The sequence below is a fragment of the Lycorma delicatula genome, chromosome 13, assembly GCF_047948215.1.
Source record: "Lycorma delicatula isolate Av1 chromosome 13, ASM4794821v1, whole genome shotgun sequence".
Taxonomy (NCBI): Eukaryota; Metazoa; Arthropoda; class Insecta; order Hemiptera; family Fulgoridae; genus Lycorma; species Lycorma delicatula.
The window spans coordinates 44499031-44520614 of NC_134467.1; the positions used below are offsets into that span (position 1 = coordinate 44499031).

Below are 21584 nucleotides of genomic sequence, written 5' to 3' on the forward strand. Positions count from 1 at the left end.
TAATGCATAAAAAACCATACCCCATTTTTTGACTGACTCATACTTTCCTTCTTGCAGCACAATTCTAGAGCTGTGATGCCAGAAAAGTAATAACGATAAAATAAATTAACAATTAAGAAGGCATTAATGAAAATTGTTTGGGCATATTATTTACAAGTTAAATAGACATTTTCAAAGTTGAAGGTTCTTAAAAGATCTTTATTTATTATTATTTAAAAGTTCATCAAGAAGAAGAATTTTTTTTGTAAAATAGATTTTTTTAATTCTATTTAAAGTAAATAAATGGAAGATTTTTTAAGTGGTTTGGTAATTAAAAATAAAAGAGGGCAAAGAAAACATAATAAGACCCTTTCTTATTAGCCAAAATATTATGTTGAATTACATGAAAACAGTTCTGCCGTCTAGTTTGGAAACTGTGGATATTATTATTTTTTTAAGAATATGTGACTATTATTTTTAACAAAGATTATATTTAATTACAGAATAAATACAAACACACACATAAATTAAGATTTTTTAATTTTATAAATAACACTACTTTTTAAAAAATTTACAATTTTTTCACTTGAATAATGAATCGTGTTTCAGACAGCACTCATTGTTAAAAACAGTAACTCTTTTAACAGTAATACTAAACTATAATAATAATTATAATCTCAAAGATGTGTAATGAATAATATTTGCAGTTTCAAGTTAAGTATACTGTTATAACTTTTACAACTCTGAAGTAAGCAAGACGTAATTTTTACAATAATTTAAACCGGATTTATATTGTAAATTTCTCAATAATCATCTAAACTCTCCATCAAAACAAGCCCCATTCAGACTTACATTCTTGGATTTATCATATCTAGATAAGTTATTTTATGTTTAAACAGTCAAAAATTCTATCGTCTGAAGTGGTTTTTTAACTAAATTTTACAATACGTTAGCAAATGGCAGATCATCTGTATGATTTTTTTAAATTTCTTAATTCATTTATAATCTTCCTTTGATAGAAAATAATAAATAAAGTTGTAAATATAAATCTTAATTTTAACAAAAGTGACAAACGTTGCTGCTGCAACATTAATAACTGCAAAAATGTTGAAATTATGTTAGAATCTACATGGTTGAGTGTGTTTATCCAAATTGAAATTATTTAATCAAGTTATAAAAGTCTTCACATAAAATTAAATTTAATATTATACTAAAAAAAAATATCTGTCCCAGAGAACCAACAAATACAATTTAGTATTAATAATAAGTTAAAAAAAATGAAACACAAAAGTAACTTAGCTAATGTAATTAACGCATAAACTGTTTAATACAAAAAGATTTTAATAATTGTAAAAGTAGTCTACGTGATAATAAAGAGTCATTACATCTCGACTGAACTGCTCACACTCGACTCGCTCAGTGGACTGTGCTTGTTGAGCAAGCGTTAACTCTGCTGCCAAGAGTGGGGATTTCTCAGATCAATAATATTACCTTTTTATAACTGTTTAAATGTTTTTTTAAAGATTTTTCATCAATTTACTCTAACCTTAACTAACTTACAAAACTACCCTCGTACAAGTGTATAAATTCAATAAAAATTCAACATACCTGTAAACTTTATTAAGAAATTGTTGAGGCCAATCAGAAAGTAATTTATTCGTCTGCAAATAAGGTAATGGTACCGAAGACAATATAGCTAAACGATCTTCAATATTAATTGGTGGATATGTTTCGATCGGATCAGCGAATTCAGTCGGCCTTGAAAATGCATTAAATATAGCGTTCGGTGTGGATGTTAACAGATGTATTGATCCACCGCTATCCCCGACGGCTAATGACTGACATGATGATGAAACATCCAACGCTAAGCAAATCGAATTGGCACTATTCACCTATAAAACAATGCGCATAAATAACCTAAACCATTAAAAAATCAAAAAACAATTCTTCATTAAGAGGGAGACTGCTTATAAGTTAAAAACCTACCAACTTATAAAAGTTATTCTTGTAAAGTTTTTGATTCAATACATATAAATACAATTAGTACAGAAGAATACTTATCTCTGGAACTACACTAAGGTAAACATAATTAAAAGAAATAATTAAAAAACTACATAAATGAACTTGTTAGTTCCAAACTGTTATTATATAAATCAGACAACTTTAATATTACAAAAGGCTTCTTTCCATTTACATTTCACTATTTTATACACTTTATATACTTTTTAACTGAAACTGAAAATGATTTTTACTTGCTTTTCTTTAATTTATGTTTTTTTCAATTTTTTTCATGTTGTTCTCAAATCTTGCATCCTTAATTTAACGTACTTCCTAACATTGCCGAATGATTAAATTCTAAACCGTTACTAAGGTCAGGTGACAATACAATATTCCACCATTACTTTGTCAAACATCCCCCTGTACAGGGGTAAATTAAGGGTGAGGGTGTAAAAAATCTTTTGAAATCCAAATTAACCTGCAAATTAAACTCGTGCAATGTATGATAATAATTTGATTAAAGTATGACAAAAAGTATAAAGCAAGTTTTTAAAACTCTTCAAAAATGTTTGAAATATTATTACTTAAGAAAAAAAAATTGGGGAGGTATATTGTTATTACAGAAAATTAAGCATTAAGGATCTTTTTACAAACTGTAAAGAGACTAACTACAGCTCTAAAACTGCATTTGTAAACAAAATTTAATTTAGGAATGTAAACTTTTCCAAACCTAACCCTTTAAGTTTCATCAATTTATACTCCATTAAAAATAAATACTATTCCGCACTGAATTTTTTAAAAATTAAAGTTAAAAACATAAATTAGTTGTAAATGATCTGAAGTGAGCCAAAAATTACTAATGAAAATGGCAAAACCATATTAACAAATAACAAACATCCCATGCCAGGCTTAATAAACAAAGTAAAAATTGAAGCTATTTGTCATCAAACAGTCATAAAAATTGTAGCCCTCGAATTTTTTATACCTCATCTACCTATCTATTCGTATATAATTTCTAACATTATCATCTACTATGATATGTCAATATTAATCTTTTTTTTAATACAGGTTGGTACAATTATTTCTATTATTTTTACATATAACTGGTATTTAAATTAGTTCTTACTTTATTTGTATTTTTTAGAGTATGATTAGTTTTCAAAATACTCTCCAGGATGAGGGCCAGGCTAACAGTTGTACATGTTACAGAAGAAAACTGTTTCCTTCCTTCTCTCTTTAACTTTTCTATAAAAAGCACAGTCTTTAGAATTACTTTAGGGATTTAATACAACTATTATTCTGTGGTTCTTGAACCGGAGTAAACAGAAATTTAGAAAAACCGGGAAAATCATTGGAGCACATATTCCATTCATCTTATAAACCACAATCCATTACCAACACCACCATCCCCTACCTCAATCATGATTTTGTCTAATTCATTCTGAATAATTTCATTTGTCCATGAAGGTGAAGAACTAAAACTGTCAATATCAAAAGCTGCAATAATAATATAATCATCATTTAGAAATCGCCAACAAGAAGCCACCATGAAAACACAAAGAAAAACAGAACACACGTTTAAATTAAGAACTGGGCACCCTATGAAATTATAACTTCATTGCCGTAGTAATAAGCAACAAGGTTTTAGAATTACTTCAAAAGATAGCCAAAAGAGAGCAGCACAAATTGGTGTTTTAATGAAAGTCAGGGCTACCTCCACAGTCGAGTTATAGTTCAAACATGCGCGCGGGTGTCACCCAACATTTGAGTAAAATTGGACAGCGGCAGTGTGAGGCTCACACGACAGTCAAGGACTAAGAATAACATTATAAACACGAGCTAAGAAACATACAGTCTACATAAATGAATAAGAAAGGTGTCAATCCCTTCGTAACATATCAGGAGACTCTAAACACCTGCGTAGAATCACAATCTTAAGAGTTACAGCGACAATATTTAGAAATGGAAATACTTTCTCGATATACCTCGTAAATATCTTCATCTTACTTTGTTTACAGATCCCTTTTAATGTTTTCTAATAAAACTGAAAAGATCCATTTTTTCACAGACACTCTGTAGAGAGGTCGTTAACCCCTCAACTCCATCTAACAATTTATTCATAATAAATTTAAAAAAGAAAATTATAAACAATTGACAGTACTATGTATGTTGAAAAGATAGCTCATAGTTATTAGAGGACAAAAATATACAAAAGTGAACGGTGGAAGCATTCAAAAAATTATACTCACAGTAAAATAAAAATTATAAAATTTGTTTTATAAAATGACTCATGTGAGAGGACACCATTAAAGATTGTGTACATCTAAAAAACTATATACAAAGTTAGCATGTCAAAAAAAAAATCACATGAATTAGAAATAGTCTGAAATGCTACATATCAATGATCTAAGCACTGGATAAATAAGTACATGATATGTATTACAACAAAGAGATAGACAAATAAAAATCTATTTACATAGATAAATAATAACTAAATTTACCTGATATACAGTAAGATCTGGTTCAGACAATGTAACGGTATCGACTAATTGTAACTGACCGATTGTTGATGCGATAGCAATTCTTGATGAGAAAGAAGGCATAAATTTTAATAATAACGGATCTAACAGCACCGGTATCGGACTAATAGCTCTCATCATTCGTAAATCATAAACCATTAAAAATCTGTCAACACCTAAACCACCTTGCCTGAAAAAAATTAAGAAATATAATTATATAAATTTATTAAACAAATATGGCAAGGAATCCATATGAATGTTTATATACAAAATTTATGAATAAATTATCTGAAATTATAAATAGCAAAATGAAAAAAAATAATTTCAATGAAAAATAAACCGGAAAAACATTTTTATAATTTTATACTTTAAATATACTACTTTATAAATTTAAACATTACAACTCAAGAGACATTAAAAAAATATGACAAAAGAGATAAATACATAAACATAAGAAAATAACCAAGAAAAACTTTAAACGAGATAAAAAAAATCAATGATGATTCTGAAACTGATAGAAAAATATGGTACAGATCATATTATGAAAGAGATACTGTATATTATATATTATATATATATGTTACATTGCCTTATTTCTTCTAATTACTTTCAATTTATATATCTTAGTATTTCCAATTTTATATATATATATATATAATATATAACCAATACCCAGTCCAGAGTGAAATTCAGAGGTGAACTCTCTCAACCCTTCTACATAAAAACTGGATTGAGGCAAGGAGACGGCCTCTCACCACTCCTTTTTAACTGCGCCCTCAAATTTATCATGAGAAAATGGTATGAAATAAATCCCAAAAATATAAAAATGGGTACTAAGAAAAACTCCATCACACTAAATTGCCTAGGATTTGCAGATGACATCGCTCTTTTAGCAAATAATATTCAAGAAGCCAAAACACAAATCATGAGCCTTCAAAACCTAGCACAAAAGATAGGGCTTCATATCTCTTTCGAAAAAACTGAACTAATGGCCATAGATCCTCTGGTAATAGAGCACATTACGGTAAACAGTCAGAAAATTAAAATAGTAAAACAATTTAAATATCTAGGGGAAATAATAACTTATAATTTAAATGAAAAAGTGACATGGCAAAACAAGACAAATAAAATGATTAAATCCCAAAAATTAACTTGGTCAACATATAACAAAAACTGCCTTTCTGCTAAAACAAAACTTAAACATTATAAAACTGTAGTACAGCCAGAAGTCACCTAAGGAAGCGAGACCCTTTTCAAAATCACTCAGAAACACCGAATTGAAAAAATTCTGAAAATAGAGAGGAGAATTGTCAGAACGTGTATCAATAAAAAACACCAAAAAGAAGGCCGATGGTGGATTGTGCCAAATGAGGTGGTGTATCGAGAAATAGAGCCTGTTACTGATACTATGCGGAAAAAAAGAATCTCTTTCTTTATTCATCTCATAAGGACACCGGAAACAAGACTGTCAAGAAATATCATTGAAAAGCTCTGGTTCCAAAAGTAGGATGGATCAAAGAAATTAGAGAATATATGAAAGAATTGGGAATTTCCCTGACTGACACAGAATAAAACTGGAAAAATTACAAAGCTAAAAGACAAAAGCATTAGATTTAAACAAAAGACAGACAACGACAAAATACATCGAAGAGGGTGTTTACGGATGAAGAAAAGAAAGCAAGATCTGAACGGATGAAGAAATACTGGGCAGCTCGAAAGAGTAAAATAACACGCTTTTCTCAGAAAAGATCCAACTTAAATTGACTTAAGTGGTCCCATGTTGGCCGTAAAAGCATAATAATAATATATATATATATATATATAAAACATACTAAGAGATAAAACATACGATAAATTAGCGAAGAATTAGCTAGTAGACTAATTTGAAAAACATACAAAGACAACAAACTGGTTTAAATAAATTAAAGAGAACATGGAAAACAAATATATCAAAATTGAAGAAATAGAAAATAGGAGTGATTATAGAGGTATGATAAAAAAAAGAAAGAAAGAAAGAAGAAACGAAATGCACTCAGAATGATAAAAAATACTGAGAAGACAGGGAAAACACAACATGAAGATCTGAAGATCAACTGAAGAAATCGTAATAGTAAACTTATGTGTGGTCCTATGAGACTAGAACGAGTTAAAACAATAAATATACCTGTTCGAAAATCCACATGTCACAAGATGATTTCCATGAACGTCAAAATCTGATAAACTACCGGTATGCGTTTCCAATGAATGCTCGATAGCCAAAGTTGTTGGATCTCTTAATGTTATTTGTCCTGTGGGATCACCGCAACAAATAAATCTAGGATGTTGACGTAACATTGCACAACCATTTTCACCAACTTCCACCTGTTGAAATATAAAAGTAAACTTATATCTACACAATTATATTAAGTAATACAGCTCATTTATCTAGGACAATTTTAAAGAACTATTAAAAACAATATCAAAAACTTTTACAAAGTGGTGCAGGGAGTTTAAAGAGAGTAGAAGAAACATTCACGATGAAGGAGTGTAAAACCGTTGTGAACAAAACGAGTTTGTTGACGAACTTGAATGGCTGATTCGTGAAAATTACTACTTGACATTGAACAAACCTCATAAAATATGTCAAGAAGTAAGTTGAACTGTACTGTACAAAAAACATATAAAGCATATGCTTACCTGATTGCCATAGGTTGTATAGTAATCTAACATCCATCAAATTCTCCCCCTTCTTTATCCATCTACGGCAATCTGATTAAAAATCTGACTATAAGAAAACTATTCAAAACATATCCACCAAAATTTGGAATCTGGCAGTACAGACTAGAGAAAGTAACTCTTACAAACCGTGGTAGTATTTAAAATCTCTGCAATCATTGTAATTGAAATGCTTTTAAACTGTTGTAATTTCCTACAGATTCCTTCCAATTTATTCCTTTAACAAACTGTAATGTTGTAATATTAACATTTTCTTTTTTAAAATATGTTCAGTTAAAATAAGAACATCAAACAGAAGATAGAGAGGTTTAGGCCTCTTTATCCCCAGCCCCTATATTAACAAAAGTTAAAGGAAACAAGGTTATGCTCAAAAACCGTTTATAAAAATTTTACTTAAAACTAGATGCACATTGTGATTGTTAAAAAAAATCATTATTAGTAGATACCAAGAAAAGAATATACAATCCATTAATGAAGTTTGGGAACACTTAAACTTTTAACTTTAACACTTAACTTTCCAATAGTTAATTAAACATAAAAAATCAAATTTTGCAATTGCCCCTACCTCAAAAACGTTTTTTTTTAAGATGATACCACCACACCCTCAACCTCCCGTGGGGAGGCAACTCAAAAACTTTAAATGAAATAATAGGATTCTGACACCATTTTATACAGTACTGACAAACAAAAGTTCTGATGTAAAGAAAACTTTGTGCATGACAATCCTAACTAAAATGGCAGTCATTTAATATTTTTAACAGCTGATTTCAAAAGAAGCTATAGTACATTCCAAGCAGTGGTCTCATACAGAAGGATAAACCATTTTGGGATAAAAGTAATTGTTAAATAATTAATTCTTTTTAGGTATTTACTGTAATAGTTAATTAAAAAGTATGTTGACTACATTTGAGACTAGCCATGAAAAACATTAAATTGCTGCCATTTTGGTTATTTAGACTGTAGCCTCAAGTTTTTTTATACTAAAACCTTTGTTTTTCAATGCCCTTTAAAATGATTTAACACAACCTACCCTTTCCATTCAAAATTTGTTAATTGTCCCCACGTGAACTCCCTCAATGTTTGGGGTTATGGTAGTCTTATACAAAAACAAATAATCATTCTGAGATAGGTACATGTTGTAAATTTCTTTTGTAGACGTTAAGCAGTTGAAAAGTTATTTAAGGATCCCCATAGTTTAACAACTGGTATAAGAAAATACATAAATAGATTAAAATAATTCTACTGCATTCTACTTAGGAAACATTATAAAATACATATATTTTTAGTAAAAGATACAAACAACTGTTGAATAAAACAATCACATTAGAAAGGGTAGTAAGAGGTGTGTTCAGAAAGTAAAAATACAACATGTTTATACATCTGTACTTCCAAAGGAAAGTTTTCGTTTCAAAATTGGCACTACTGTGTGAAAGAGAAGTCAAAGTGAAAAGAAAAAAAAACTAGGAGGTCAGTAGCTTGATCAGTTATGTTAGAATCACATCTTAACAAGAAACCATCAATTCTCGATCCCGTGAGTGGAAGTACAAAGTGCAAGTGTGAAATGCGGGCCCTCATCCGATATCTCTTATCACTAAAAATAAAAAGCCCATCATTATCTACAGTGAGATTGTTTCTGTAAATGACAATATGATGTCACATGTTAAGTAATAAAGTGGTGTAAGAAGTTTAAAGATTGTAGAAGAAACATTTACAAAGTTCATTTGACTTTAGACGAACTTCATAAAATATACCCAGAAATCAATCAAACTGTGCTGTATGAAACAGTAACCAACCATTTGAATTTTCAAAAATGGTGCATGATGAATACTGAAAATGTTAACAGAAGAACAAAAAACAAATTTAGTTCATTGTGCTTGGGAATATCTCGACTGTTATGAGCTCGAGGGTAAAGAATTCAAATCTATTATAACCGAGGATGAAACCCGGGCGGCTCACAACACATGGAATCCAAAAGGCAATTTACGCAGAGGTAGCATACTGGTTTCCTGTCAGCAAATAGTCTGCAAAAAACATCATGGCAACATTTTTCTGGGATCAAAAAGAATTTTTCTTATGTTCTTTGCCTCCAGATCAATCCATAAATGTTGATAGATCTACAAAACCCTCCCACAGCATCATTGAGCCATTCAAAACAAAAGAAGAGGGCAACTGACAAAGGGAGTCTATATATTGCATGATAACGTTCATCCCCACACCATACACAAAACAGTTGATCTCTTCAACAGTTTTTGGTTGAGATATTCTGAACCATTCAGCCTGTAGTCCCAAACTGGCACCAAGTGACTTCTTTTTTTTACCCTTTTGATAGACCATATAATTGAAAAACGCTTATAAACTGACAAATAGGTGAAAAATGCTGTATGTGAATTGGTCGAAGGAGATGGCAGCAGGGACGTGCGACACAAGAAATGAAAGTTGACCAAATCCTTGGAACTAAATGGCAGATATGTAGAAAAATAGTGGTATACTTGGGAAATATGTAATACAAAGTTTCATTAATAAATACGCATTTTTTGATTTTTGTAAAATGTAACAGTTCATAAATTTAGCTTTAATAAATTCAAAAGTTACCAATGAAACTTCTGATCACATTACCCCAACGAACTGCTTAGTGCATGCCTCATATAAGATAGATAGATCCTTACTCAACAAAGATAAAAATAGCAGAAACCTTAAATCAATCAAAAAAATATCCCAACCCATCAATGAATTTAAGAGAAATTTGACATTCTTATGATTAAAAATACAAAAATTCATTTTTAATAATAAAAAAATTTATAAATAAATAGATATCGGTCCTTTATTGTTGTTCAAAATTAGTAAATTCCACTACTAATTCCTGCTTGTTCCAGATATGTTTTAAAATTTATGTTTCCAAAAAAATTAATTTTCATGGCCTCCAGGCAATCCTCTATTTACATACTCGTATATATAATAAAAGACAAATACTCTTTTGTTCTATTTCAATTTTTCTTTTAGTTGAAATCTCCCAAAGAAGTTTTAATAAATAAAAAATATGAAAATATTAAATTATAATAAAATTATCAATTTATTATTTTAATTGTTATTCTTTACAAAAACTTAATAATATATAAAGTAATTTTAAATATAATTGCACAAAATAATGATATTAAGGAATCAGTAAATGCAGTCCATTATTACAGATAAAATTTGTTGCACAAAATAGTTCCTAAAGATGGCAGTGGTTTTCAATAAAGAAATAAATGTTAATTGTACGTGTAGAGAGTGATAATTGGCATGTGAATCTGGAAACCATATGTGGATAATGTATCAAATGAATATGGACTATCTGTTATACGATAAAATCATGATAAACTATAATATAAACATAAAATCTAAATATGTATGTGTTGGGTAACGTTAACAAAAAATAAAAAGACACACAGCTCGTATTTGCCAAAAGAAATTGGACTTTAATTAGATAAAAAACAATTTAACCTTTTCTTAAATCATAACCTTAAAAAATTAAATGAAATTATGAAATAAACATAACTTAATTCTATACAGAATTTATACAAGGAATATAAGCTGAAATTAACATATCAAATTATAATATTAAATGAGAAATACATAAATATACATTTTTCAAATAAATATTTTGAAAATCTACAATTTATCACACAAATAAACTACATATAGGCTAATAATATGAAAATCTTCAATTTAACAAAGTCTGAAAACAAGAGAATTTAAAACACCTTTTTTAACAATTATATACTTATAAACATAACATCAATAAACATAGTGTAACTGTAAAACTGTTGCATTACTGACATATTCTGTAATAATGAAAATTAGCAATGAACAAATGGCATTAAATTAGAAAAATAAACTACAATAATTCCAGTATGAAAAAGAGTTAATTACAATATAATCAAATTGTGAAGTAATCATATAAAAAGAGTTAATTTTAGTAAGTAAGCTTTCTTGAAAATATTTGAGTTTCTTAGCCATTCTCATTTAATGACTTCTTTTTTCTAATTTGTAAAAATAATATAATACTTGATAGAGCAAAACAATATTTAACATTGATTAAAATTATTAATAACAGCAAGAATCTAAAACATTGAAATTACGTGAAATATCAGAAGTCTGAATAACAAATTTTAGTACTTAAAATAAAAAAAGAAACAAAATTAAATAATTATTGTCAGATGACTATAATAACTGTCTCATTAAAATTGATATTTTCCAAATGAAATCAAAAGGTTGTGCAGTTACAAGAGTCAATGGAGTAATATAAAATGTTATTAACCGACACATTCATGTTCATTAATGCTTGTGACATACATATTTTTTATAATTCTGAGTGGTATTTAATTACAAGTAGATTTGATAATAACAATAGTTGGCATTACTAGCACATAAAATATGCTACACATGAAAAAAAAATAATAACATAACCTTTATCTAAGCCAACTTGCAAGACTATACTTGAGTGAAAAAATGGTTTTAAACCCAACTTGAATTTCAAATTCAAAATGTACAATAAATTGAGTATTTCACTGATTTTACTAATAACAAAACTGTTTAATATAAATAATGAATAATTTGAACTTGCCTTAATCACACATAAATATTTGCAAAAGATGAACTCGTGAATGAAAGTACACATGAATACATACAGTTAATCCTAGGCATAGTCTATAATGGCTTATCAAAAATACAGAGGTGAAACGTTGTTTAGAAATTGAGTAATACGGAGCGTCTCAGATTTGTAGTAATGAGTTTGGAGAGAATTCTGCATCGATAAACTTGGCTGGGTTGTAGCAAATGAACCACTATCAACAGAGACGATATCTACTGAATTTGAAAATTAACTTAATAAAGAAACGAGGCAAAACAAAACATAGAAATCAGTGAAATCACGAAACACTGACGAGTAGAACTAGACGAAATAGTGACCGAGTATTAACACACAAAGCGAGAGAGAGAGAGAACCGCAAGCTGGTCCCCGGGCCGGGGACCAGCCCGTGCATCCAAACAACATGAAAAACTGAACTGGAATGAACAAAGCTGGCGTAGTGAGAAGTAGGGGAAACGAACAAGGCAATGGACAGAAGAGTGTGTATGTGTGTTGACAACAAGAGTAGTGTCTAAGTGTTAGTATAAGAATGATTAGAGAAAACGTGTGGAATTTGGGAACAAAAATAATTTACAAACAACAGACCACTAAAGAATTACGTAAGACTGGTAAAATAATTTCTGAATACGCACAAATTGAAGAAATGACGTGATCGTAGACAAAGAAAATTAGACTTCTAGGAACTTTGACAACAACATTAAAATTGGTGAGAACAAAAACACTTATGATTAATATATATATTAAGACTAAACAGCAATAAATAATGCGTGAGAGAAATAAGCTGACACCAATATGATGATGCAACAGTAAGTCAAACTGGAGCCGAGAGAAATTGATAACGAAAACAACAAACCAAAAAAAAACTTATTTTAAAAGTATACATAAGATAAGCCTTACAAAAATGCAAAATAAATTTACCAAGCCTGTAATAACTACAAGACTCAACCATAACCTTGAATTTATTGAAATAAAACAACTTTACGCATTGGCGTAAACAGTATGAATGGAACTAAAGTAATTACTAAAAATCAATAATGTATTTATAACTTACCAAATTTATTTCTTGACACTGATTTAAATTAAACTCTACTAACTTTCGACTATGACCACCGAGCAATAATGTGTGTGGAGACTGAGATAACTGTAATAAACATTGCATCTCATCCATATTTGCAGAACTGTAAAGTAATTAAATAATATAATCAATTATAATGCATCTTAGCGGCAAAATAAGTGAAAAAAAATTGTTTAAATTTACTTTTATATATAATATGTCATAAGCACAAATCAGAATCCATATTCAAAAAATGCATAAAGAAAAAATATAATTATCTAAATTACATAAAAAAATAAAAACCCTAGAAGGGCAAAAGAAAAGTCAATTTTAAAAATTAATAAAATTTATAAATTTATTCATACTTTACACAAAAAAGTTTCTTAGAAAAAAGAATATTCAATTAAAGTAACAAAGTTAAATTTTGAAAATGAAAATTGGCTCTAAAAATTATTCTTTTAATTTAACATCTAGTTAAAATTTATCAAGCTTAAAAAATCCAGTAAAGGAATACAAAACTTTCCCTGTTTAAACTGAAATTAAGCAAAGTTAGGTTAAGCAAATTTTACTTAGTTTTAAATAAAAATTATTATTTATAAATTATTATTATTATTATTATTATTATTATTATTATTATTTGACTTTCATGAATACAAAAATTGTAAATATTTACTGATTTAACTCACAATTGTAAAAAAGAACAAAATGTTCAGAAAAAAATATTTTGTCAATTTGACTTCCTTGACAAAATTTAAAATTTATATTTTTACTTTAAAAAACCATGCGGTATTAAAATTATAGTATTAATAAAGTAAAAACATTGGGAGTGAACCCTTAAATAGCCAAATGCTACATTGGAGTACAAAAAATTTTTAGTGAAAGAATTGTCACAGCTCATTTGGCTACCCTTGTTCAACAGGTATTTCATATAACATTTCTAATAACAGTCACTACTTAAAACACAGACAATGAATCACAAATTATAAAAATTCAACAAATATTTTATAATTTAAAATTCTTAAGCCAGGTGGTCTAGACCGTGTGATTCTTTCTTTTTTTTTTAAATTCTCATTTCATACTTCATATGTATTAATACCTAATACAGCTGGATTTCAATCTTGAAAATTAAAATTAAATAAAATTGATTCTTGTCAAATTACATGCCCATTCAACCCATCTTTTTTTGAGGCGTAAAAGTTTATTTAATGGAATAATTATTTACTTAAGTAGCTTAAATTTATAAAAAAAAAAAAAAAAACATCAGAATTCCCACTAAATGTTAACATTTGTTTTTCCTACATTTACTGACTTCTTCTGACCATATTAGTAAAACTTTCCTGACTCTCATATTGTCATACTACTGTCATTTACTCTACCAGCCTCCATCATCCCCATACCTGCCGGACTCACACCTTTTTTTATTATTTATTATTATAATCGTATTTTTAAACTTTATATTCTAATTATTTTTCCACAATATTCATTTAAAATTAGGCTAATTTTTGTGAAAAATTGTTCAGTAAATTACAAAAAAAAACAATTAATAAGTTTCTTGCTTAAAAATGAACATCATTGTAACTAAAAGTAATACGGATAAGAAATAAAAACCAATTAAAGCAATTTTTTTTCAATAATTGGATCGCACCTAAGATTGCTTAAAAATTTTTCACAAAAATTAGCCTACATTGTTTTGCAAAATTAAAGAAAAGAAATATTTAGTAACATTGTTTGGACAAGAATGCTGAGAAACAAAGATTTCAATTTAACAAAGAATGTATGTATAACCACAACTTAAAGGAAAACTAGAATAACTATGACTTAAAATAATATAGATAAGAAAACTAGAACAAAATAACGTAGATAATAAAACTAAAACAGAACACCTTATTTTATACAAGAAACAAACAACATTACTAACATTTTACTTGAAAAATATAACAAACACCAAAAAATAAACAAAATAATACGAGATATTTCCTGTTACAGCAATGCTGCTGCAGCAGTAATACAGTTATAACCAGGAAAATAAGAAAAATTATTTCAATTTAAAACTAATTTTTTCCACTAGAAACAAGGTAATCTTATAATATTAGTAATTTGTGTAAAAACTAAATCTGATGTAAAGAAATTATCGCACAATTTAAGATTTATTTTTGTTTCAAATTCCACACCAATTCACGCACAGTCTTCAGACTGCTATTTTTCACAGAAATGGCACATTAATTTGTTGCACTACATTAGTCTTAGCATTTCTTATGACTTTAATATGTATCAAGCATTTAAGATACTGAGAGTGGCTTTTCCTGAGAATAATGACAGTCACTCCCTGCTATGAAAGCGTCACATACAGCCGAATATCATTTACATTTCAGAAGATACATTGCAGCTACTTGAAAGTGTTTATATATCAAGAAGGAAATCAAAGGTAAACTACTACAGACCTTGGGCATTTAGGAATTTCAAAATATCTCCAACAATGGAAAAAAGAGTTGGCAAAAGTGCATTCAGACATATAGAGAGTAACCCACCGGGTTGGTCTAGTGGTTAACGCGTCTTCCCAAATCAGCTGATTTGGAAGTCGAGAGTTACAGCGTTCAAGTCCTAGTAAAGCCAGATATTTTTACATGGATTTGAATACTAGATCGTGGATACCGGTGTTCTTTGGTGGTTGGGTTTCAATTATCCACACATCTCAGGAACGGTCGAACTGAGAATGTACAAGACTACACTCATACATATCATCCTCATTCATCCTTTGAAGAATTATCTAAACGGTAGTTACCAGAGGCTAAACAGGAAAAAGAAAGACATATAGAGAGTACTTTTAAGAAGATACTAACTACTTTGAAATTTCAGTTGATAAAAATTATTTAAACTTTTTTTTTTTTTTTAATAATTCTAGTTATTTTTGGATACACCCTCTTATGTGTGTATACATATATATATATATATTTTAACTGTTATTTAAACAGTACAGCCACAGTAAACTTTATTTTCCTTTCTCTAATAATTTAAATATAATATCTCCTCTACAATTTGCTTTTCCAATTTGTAAACTATCAAAAACTAGAAGAGAAGAAATACTAACGTATGAGTGAAAATCGGTATCCCTCTGCGCATCTGACATCTCAATGAACTAGGTGTTAATGCTAATATACCATCATCAATTGTATGTAAACAACGGATATCTTCAGTAGCATGGACTTGAAATGATGTATGCTTTTGTAATTCAGAACCGTAATATGATGTCACGTGACCCTAAAAAAAGAGAAAAAAATACATGAATAAGATATAAATTACATGTTAATTTAGAAAAGTATGCGATTTCACAAGTATGTAATCTAGTGCATGTGTTTTAAGGAAAATCACCACAAATTAATACACAGTAATTTATTTAGTTACAAATAAAATATATAATTATTTTGTAATGAGATTTATTAATTTAAAAACAGTTTTTAAAATTCAAAAAAGGTATAGATCTATGTTAAATGTGATACAATGACAATATTGTAGACTAATTATACAAGTATAATCTTGAAATTTCAGTTAAGCGTTAGAAGATTAAGAAAAGATATGTATTATTCTATTTTATATTTTCTTAACATAGTAAATAAATTTATTTCTTTACTTAACAACCTAGTAAAAATAAAAATTTACACTTTTTCATGGAATTCAAATACCATGGTTATACTATTCATTCATCTCTAAAATATTTTCAATTAAAAACTACAAAAAAGCTAAACTGTAGAGTAGATGATTGAAAACCTCTCAACAAAGAGTTGCAACAACATGGAGTAATCACTGTCATGCAGAAGACTGAAAAGAAAAAGATCTGTTCTATAATTTTTGGTTTTTTATTTTCACATAATCTTTTGAATATCTAACAATAGCAACTGATATTTATTCCTATAAAACAATGCTTTCAGATCACAGAAAATTACCATTATGAGTTAGCAAGTTTATGACACCATCAAGTAACTGAACATTACCTCTCAAAGAGTAAAATGATATATCCGCAGTTCTTATGATGGTCAGATCAAGAAATTATCTCCCCTGCCTATCATTATTAAAAAAAGCAAAAACATTAGTACTTTTACCCCATCACCATTCTTCTGCTTTTGTATCAGTCAATCAATTGTTGCGGAAACTACTGTGGGTAAATTTTGTTTTAGTCTGGATATTATTATATGATTTCACCATACAAAGAATGAGAATGTTTTAAAAAAAATAAACAACTCGTCAAGTCTTTATCAAGTCATATCTTCGAAGATTTTGTCGACAGTACATTTCAAGTTTGTGACAAACGATGAAACTTTGAGTCTAATTCATCCATCATTAAATTTTAAACATGACTTTTTATCATTTAGTACAATCAATACCAAATAACCGTACAACACTTTAATTGATGATAGGCAGGTCTCATTACATTATTTTTCGCAAAATAATTTACACCAAAATTAATACTATTTTACAAAATCTGAAATTTGAAGTTATATCCAAAAATATATTTACATTTTTATATTTTTTATTGAAATTACTCTTAAGATTAGCTGACTTATTAAAGCTAAATAATAGAATGCAAAGCAAGAAATTAGGTATCCTGAGGGTTACCTGTGTAACATAAATTTGTTACAACAAAAAAGTTATTCTGTGTAGAGCACACAATAATAAAATAATAGAATTTAATGAATTCTTATTTACTTTCCATTGCATATAATAACTATAATTATATAACATTCACTTGTATCAACGAGCATACACAGCATATTGGTTATACTTCACTTTATAATTAAATTTTGCATCCATTAAAAGATGCAGAATATTTTTAAAAATGCAGTTTAAGAGTACTAAAACAAATTAAGACTATTGCTAGACGATGATAACTCAATACTTTTCTAAATTCTAGTTTGGTGTTGGGTAAGACTAGACGATATTATTCATTATCCAGTATTATTCATGCAGTAGCAACTTCTTTAATGTGCTCCTAAAAACACCTACTCATTTAATGTGTCTTAAGGGGACACTGTCCTGAATATGTGGTGAGACACACATAGATAGAATCTACAGAGTATTTCTTTGTGGGGTCTTGTAGGAGGAATTATACTCATCAATCTTAAATTACAATTAGTATTTGTGAAGTTATATGAGTATTGGCCACTTTTAATGTAAAATACTTCAAGAACTTTATAAAAATATAAATATCTCAGCAGAAGAAACTCTCTCTAAACAAAAAAAAAAATTTCTTTTGGCATGTCGGAAGCTGGAGGTAGATTTCACCAGTGCTAAGTAAGAGATAAAAAAGATTTAAAGTTAAGAAAAACTTCAAATTTAATCAATATGACAGTGACTGCATGTGAGAAGATGTTTCACAGCATATGACAAGCCCCATTTTCTTACAATTCCAGCAACATTTTGGTCATCCATTGTCGTAAAGGTTAGTAATATCAAAAATTGATACAGATAAAAGTTTTAGGTAATGTTTAGAGGATTAGCGACCACTTTAAACATATTTGATACTGTGCCTATTAAAGGAGGTATGATATTTTTTTTGTCTTCAAAACCCCATTTTTTCCACCCCCTGGGCCAATGGTTGGTGATATCAAAAACCTTTACTTGGATAAGTTTTAGGCCCTTATCCAAAGAATAGTAGGAACTTTAAACAAATTTGATATTTTACCTAATAAGAAAGTTATAGCGATTTTTCGTTTTTTTGAAAAAGCCCCCTCATTTCCAGCCCTACGGTTCGATTTTGCCCACTAACGTACTCGATTGAGATTTTGAGCCATTATATTTTATGTAACAATTTGAAAGTGATTGGCATAAAATTACAGCAGTTATTGTGTCCACAAGAAAGTGAAATATATATATAAATGTATGTATAAACTTTGAACTGATGGTGGTTTTGGGGTCTAAGATAGATGTGAAACGTGAAGATATATCAAATTTTTCCGAAGTCGAATCATGGTACCCATTACAACAGGTAGCGTTTTTATGAAATCTAACAACACTGAGGAATAAGTACAAGAATTTTTAACTATTACCTTTATTATAAATTTCTAACCTAACATAAGTGGTTTAATTATTAGGAGATAACCACATCCCTATACCACTATCTCATACTGAGGTTTACTTTGAACTAATGCATAGTATAACAAATTTACTATATAACCTTTGGATAAAGTATAATTTATGACATATAAGATCTTTTTTTAAATATGGTAATTCCAGCTCAGTTAGGAGTACTGTTATGCCAAGATATTTGATATAGTCACCTTCCTCAATCCCTCCCCACATCCACAGGCAGCTGATTTGCATCCAACAGAGTGCATTTTAAAGATTAGTGGCTGGTCTGAATTTGCCTTAACTTATAGGAAAGTTTTTCCTACATCTATACACAACGCATTTACATGATATCATAGATTATGCTTTTTCCTCATACACCAAATGCAAAAGATCTCAGCTCAGTACTTTATCACTGGCAAAAGCTATGAGCTTCCCATTCAGTTTTCCTTCACACAGGTCATTAACAAAAATTAGGAACAGTTTGGTCGAGAATCCTGAATCCTATGATACCCCCCCCCCATATTTTATTAAACCGTCAGCGCTCAATGTGTCAGAAATATGGACTTGTTAAGCTGTATTTGACAAAAAGCTCATGAACCAGTCATTGCAGATCCCTCAAATACCTCATTATTTAGTTTACTTAAAAGAATATGATGCCCTACAGTATCAAATGCTTTCTAATTTCAAGGAAAAGGCTTGCAGCTTTCTCTTCATTATTAACCCCCCCTCATAGATATCAGAAGATTTAACACTGCATCTTCCGTCTTGAGCCCTTTTCTAAATCCAAATTGTTTTTTACTAAAATGAATTTTTTAAACGTAGCTCTAAACAGTTATGTTCTAACAAGTTTTTCAAAAATCTTTACAACAACAAATAGAAGAGCTATCAATCTGTAGTTATTATAACAATTCTGCCATATCTATTGGAACAGTAACAATTTTTTTCAGATATTGTGCGTAAACCCCTTTAGCTGTGTTCATATTACAGATCAATGCTAGGACTTCAGAGATGATTTCAACTATTAACTTAATTGATCTAATATTAATAACATTAATACCCGGTGTCATTTTCAATTTTAAAGAGTTGACAATATTTTCAATTTCAGATGAAGTTGTGAGAAAAAAGAACACTGAAGAAAGATAAACTTTATTTTAACCAAATAATAAATTATATTCTATGGAATTTTTTTTCATCCAGATATAAGCTTTTATCAGAAACCTCATTAGTTACGTTTAAAAAATGGTCATAAAATCAGTAACTAAAGATTAGTCAAGAAATCAAAATACTATTAATTAAAAACTATTTAAAAAAATAATATTATAATAAAGTACAATAAAAGTGAAGATGTCAATAAAACTAAAGATATTTTAACCGGATTATAATCTACAGATAATTACATTAAAATCGACAAATTGAATGATCCTAAAATTAAAATAATTGAAGTTGATGAAGAATTTGCAACTTTGGATTTTATTCAATTGGAAAGCAATATCCATCAAAAGAAACAATATAACTGACAATATAGCGTTAAGATTTTACTAAGTACCAAAATAAAATCAATAGAAAATAAAGACTTGAATATCAGTATAAACCCTTTGCACTCCTCTATCCTGCAGTGCAGGCGATGGTGTTCTGCCAGTAGGCTCAGATTTGTTTGAGGATGTGTGCTATCATTGATATGAGTGGATGGATTGCAGGCCATAAGAGCTGTGGGGACAGTTTAGAAAAACTGTTTTGGAGTGCAAATAGATGCTAATGCTTATGATCTACTCATGATATAAAAAAAGTGTTTATTGGTACAAACAGATGCATAATCTAAAATGTTTATAATTTAAATCTGTATTTTAACTGCCATAATTATGAACATAATATTAAAAAATATACAGATAGAACTGATTGCAGAACTTGTGCTGGTAATCATTGTAACATAGAATGCAATAAAATAAGAATATTAAAAAATATACTAATTGCATCAGTTTTAATAATAAATATCATCAGAACAGACCAATTGATCATCCAGATAATGATAAGTAATTTGTGAGACTTAAAATTGGCTTCTGCTAACACGGTAACAAAAAACTAATAATCTATTTAACCCAATCTAATATTCTTGGTGTATGTTCAACAACCTAGAGCAGCGCTTCTCAACCTGTGAGTCACGATGATATGAAAGAAGGGTCATAAATAGCCTACAACTACACGTAAATAATAATGAAATCATTTTATAAAAAAAATAATTTATTATAAACATTTTATATACATTTATAGGTACACATGTAAAGAAAATAAGTTAACGAGACGGTTGTGTTTGTTTTTCCTTTCAAAGTTTCTCTTTACGTAGATCTGTTTTAGAAACACACAAAAGAAAATTGTTTTAAGTGATAAAAGACGATTGCTATATATTTAGTTTTTAGCACAACCATAGACGATAAACCCTTTCCACAGAGGTAAGACATGGCGAAAATGATAAAATATTTTCTACCAACATTTCGATGTACTAGTCGTGAATCCCAACTGGTAACTTAGCAGCTGCAAAGTTTTCATGAAGTGGATTCAGTACACATCTCTTTAAGAAATTATTTTTATCTTCCGGGAAATAGTCCACAAACTGAATTTTTAGCTCACGCAA

General features: G+C 28.9%; 1 protein-coding gene across 2 annotated transcripts in view; it reads right to left on the reverse strand.

Annotated features, from left to right (window-relative positions):
- The window catches only part of PAN2 (PAN2-PAN3 deadenylation complex catalytic subunit PAN2), an 81993-nt gene that overhangs the window by 48536 nt on the left and 11873 nt on the right, over positions 1 to 21584 (reverse strand). For both annotated transcript variants that reach the window (XM_075380887.1, XM_075380888.1), the window contains exons 3-7: positions 15981 to 16150; positions 12890 to 13016; positions 6661 to 6857; positions 4479 to 4686; positions 1588 to 1871 (exon numbers count right to left, since the gene is read on the reverse strand). In XM_075380887.1, the coding sequence (XP_075237002.1) occupies positions 1588 to 1871; positions 4479 to 4686; positions 6661 to 6857; positions 12890 to 13016; positions 15981 to 16150 (986 nt within the window). The remainder of the gene's footprint in view (positions 1 to 1587; positions 1872 to 4478; positions 4687 to 6660; positions 6858 to 12889; positions 13017 to 15980; positions 16151 to 21584) is intronic.